This window comes from Cebus imitator, unplaced genomic scaffold (assembly GCF_001604975.1).
Source record: "Cebus imitator isolate Cc_AM_T3 unplaced genomic scaffold, Cebus_imitator-1.0 Scaffold205, whole genome shotgun sequence".
NCBI lineage: Eukaryota > Metazoa > Chordata > Mammalia > Primates > Cebidae > Cebus > Cebus imitator.
The window spans coordinates 637,724-641,824 of NW_016107520.1; the positions used below are offsets into that span (position 1 = coordinate 637,724).

The 4,101-nt window shown below is 36.3% G+C and overlaps 1 protein-coding gene across 2 annotated transcripts in view; it reads left to right on the forward strand.

The window, feature by feature from the left end:
- The window catches only part of NUP155 (nucleoporin 155), an 81,744-nt gene extending 79,969 nt beyond the window's left edge, over positions 1-1,775 (forward strand). For both annotated transcript variants that reach the window (XM_017548238.2, XM_017548239.2), the window contains 2 exons: positions 805-911; positions 1,479-1,775. In XM_017548238.2, the coding sequence (XP_017403727.1) occupies positions 805-911; positions 1,479-1,617 (246 nt within the window). In that variant the 3' untranslated portion in view covers positions 1,618-1,775. The remainder of the gene's footprint in view (positions 1-804; positions 912-1,478) is intronic.
- Positions 1,776-4,101: the final 2,326 nt, after the last annotated feature.

Consider the following 4,101-nt stretch of genomic DNA (forward strand, 5'->3'; position numbering starts at 1 on the left):
AAAATGAGAGTTGCTTTCCTGTATATCATGATAAAAATGAAATACTATTTTTGAATATTTAACATAATTATATTGCTTTACTTTTGGTGGAATAGGCTAAACCAAGGTGTGGGCTAAACTAATTACATTAAGAATCATCATTTACTTTAAAAGAACAAAATTACATTGTATTTATTGTAACCTCATCTAAAATATCAGTGCTTAAAGATCCTTCTCACTGTGCTAAGCCTTATCAGACTATATGTTTTGTAATTTTTATGCTAAGAATAAAAGATCTGAATAAAAACTTGTCAAAGTAGATTGTGTCTTTTATAGTAGCATCATACAGTGCTTTACAACATTAGCCTGTGATGGAAATGAGTAAGTACCTATAGTATCTCCATCTTCTATTGCAAAAAGACAAGAAGTCAGAACTAGAATTAAGTTTCTGTGACTGCTAATTTAGTCTCTTCATGATGTCAGACTAAATCTGCATAGGTTCAAAGTAAAAGTGGTGTCACAATTCATATAAAGATTTTCCTCTTAACTCAGATTCCTAAGCAGGACATTTATATACTCTGCAAACTAGATTGATATATTAAATATTCTTCCTAAGTAATATCACAATGCTGCTAATTAGTAAGTTTTTAATGTTTGAAATATTAACCATAATCAGATATATAATTTAGCAGCCATGTAATATTAAATGCTTTTTAATAGCAGTAAGTTTTGCATGGACCTGATGACTACTTTAGCATAAATGATTTTAAAAAATCAATTGACACAATTTGCCTCACATTTCATTATGTGTATATTTACTTACAGGATCCATTCTGGAACAGAATGAAGAAGCCCCTACACCTTTTGGATTGTATACATGTATTATTGACAAGATATGTTGAGAATCCCAGCCAAGTTTTAAATTGTGAAAGGTACTTAGAAATTAAATATTGGACTAGCAAAGGCTTCTAAATGCTTCTAATAAATACCTGGGTAAAAAATTTGAAGAGAAAATGGAAAGACATGGGAACTGCAAAGAAGTAAAGGAAATTTAATCTCTTGTATATATTAGCAGTAACTATTTGAATGATATTGATCAGCATGTATGAAAAATAGGAGTTTTTTTCCATTTTCAACCCTTGTCCTAAATCTTTTCTACAACTGAACATAAATAATTTATTCATTTCTTCTGCTTTAGGTTAATGACCTAGGACCAAGACATTTCGATTATGTCTTTATGATATTATTGGCTGTTTAAGGGATATTCTTTGAAAAAGAATACTAGCAGGAATCATCTCTTACTGCTTTCTTCTCATTGTAAAAATCTTCAAATGGAACCCACCTACCTTCTAAGTTTTCTTCTTTATTTCTTATTTACTTAATCACATGGTCCTTCCACTTCTGTGAGAATTAAACTTGCCAGAAGTTGATGAGGACGAAGTCCTGTATGAGGAAATGTTTATAAATGTACAATTAATCATATGTCTTTTTCTTTATAGGAGAAGATTTACAAATCTCTGCCTGGATGCTGTTTGTGGTTACCTGGTTGAGCTCCAGTCTATGAGCTCCTCGGTAGCAGTACAAGCCATCACTGGGAATTTTAAATCTCTTCAAGCTAAATTAGAACGGCTTCATTAATTACTGTGATGTCCTTTTATCCATATTTTGATCTGTAAAATAAAAACTCAGCTGGGTCCAGATATCAGGTGTTTCTAAATCTAAGAATGTAAGAACAATCTTAATAGAAATATGTTTTTAATAAGTGGCTAATATCTACAAATAATACTTTTGCTAAATCTTTTTTATGACTATTTTGTTTTTTTCGTAATTGGGTGAAAAAACAGCTGAAATGAGATTAATTTTTATTTTAACATAAGAAATAAAAAAATTTAGAGACTCTTATTTTGAATTGTACTACAGGCAGAACTTTCAAATCTATATTATTCCTTTTCAAGTTAGTCCAAGGATATTGGCATTAAAACTCAAATAGCCCAGGCACGGTGGCTCACGCCTGCAATCCCAACACTTTGGGAGGCCAAGGCAGGTGGATCACGAGGCCAGGAGTTCAAGACTAGCCCGGCCAACATGGTGAAACCCCGCCTCTACTAAAAATACAAAAATTAGCCAGACATGGTGGGCGCCTGTAATCCCAGCACTTTCGAAGGCCAAGGAGGGTAGATTCATGAGGTCAGGAGTTCAAGACCAGCCTGGCCAACATAGTGAAACGCCATCTCTACTAAAAATACAAACCGAATGTGGTGGGGGGATCCTGTAATCGCAGCTACTCAGAAGGCTGAGGCAGGAGAATTGCTTGAACCCAGGAGGCAGAGGTTGCAGTGAGTCGAGATCACACCATTGCACTCCAGCCCAGGCAACGATGCAAGACTCCATCTAAAAAAAAAACAAAACAAAAAAAAAAAAAAAAAAAAAAAAAAATAAGCTAAGCAGATCCATTCCCGTAACAGTAGATTCTAAAACCATCCTTAAATAGGCAAATAACTGACTTTTTCAAAACTTTTTTTAGGTGTTGGGTTCATCCTTGGAAAGAAATGTCCTCCAGCTCCTAATTTTGTCAGTTAAAGCCCTTGAGGATTGATATATAACCTGGTTGGTTGAGCAGGTGATAAAACTTGTAACTAATGTGTCCTGAAAACCTACACAGGGAGGTACTATTTTCCCTTAGTTTTGGCCTTGTGACTACTGACTCTATTAGAGCAGTGGTTCTCAAAGTATGTGCTCCAGACCAGAAGCATCAGCGTCACCTGGGAATTTGTTAGAAATGCAGATTCTCGAGCCCCAACCCAGACATACTGAATCAAAAACGTTGGGGATGCAGACTCGTTTTCTGTGCTGTAACAAGCTCTCCAGGAAATTTTGGTGCATGTCAAATTTGAAAACCACTGCAGTAAAGGATACTGCTACCTTCCATAGTTTATGGATTGATCTCAGTTCACTACAAGCAGTTCTCTGCCTCAGCCTCCCCAGTAGCTGGAATTACAGGTGCCCCCCACCACGCCTGGCTAATTTTTGTATTTTTAGTAGAGACGGGGTTTCATCATCTTGGCCAGGCTGGTGAACTCCTGACCTCATGATCCACCTGCCTCGGCCTCCCTACTCTTTTGATGCCACCACAGGTAATTCCCTTTTGTTTATTGTTAGTGATGCATGTCTAACAATTTTTAAAATACACTTCAGATGTATTTTTCCTTCTGTTTTTGTCTTTTCCCAAGACCATAGAGTTGCCTTCTCTACATTTGTTCTCTTAGAATTCAGTTCCCTTTTTCCTATAATCTTCTAATATAGAATATTTAATAGAATGCCAGAACATCACTCAGTGGGTACTACTACCTCTCATTTTTCAACTTTTCAATTTCTTAAATTTAGCTTTTTTGAATAGGTAAAGTGAATGTATGCTATATAATAATTTGTTTTGTAAACTTAAAATTCTGTCATGTCAACTTGAAATGAAGTCCTTGTCTAAATGCTATAATTTAGGTGTGACTCCAGTTCTGCTAGAGATTAAAAACTTCATTTTTGTTTAAAGGACATTTACATACTAGCACATAAGTTAAATATACTGAACTCACAACATTGAAAGTACCTCTTTTAAAAGGGCTGTGGGCTTCCATGGCTAGATGGTCTGTTAGAGTCAGAAATCTGAACACTGTCCCTTTTATTCACACAGCATGCTTTGAGAGGGTTTAAGAATTCCAGCCACACAACTGATGCTTGCAATACCTTTTGGTGGGTAAGATCCCTAAGAGAGAAGAAATTAGGTCCTCTCATTATTTTTACCCTCTGGAATAGTATTTCTGAAACTTTCACATTTGGCCAGATGTGGTGGCTCATGCCTGTAATCCCAGCATTTTGGGAGGCCAAGGTGGGCAAATCATCTGACGTCAGACGTTTGATACTATGCTGACCAACATGGAGAAAACTCGTCTCTACTAAAAATACAAAAGTAGCTGGACGTAGTGCTGCATGCCTGTAATCTCAGCTACTTGGGAGGCTGAGGCGAGAGAATCGTTTGAACACCAGAGGCGGAGGTTGCGGTGAGCAGAGATCGCACCATTGCACTCCAGCCTGGGCAACAAGAGTGAAACTACATCTCAAAATAATAGT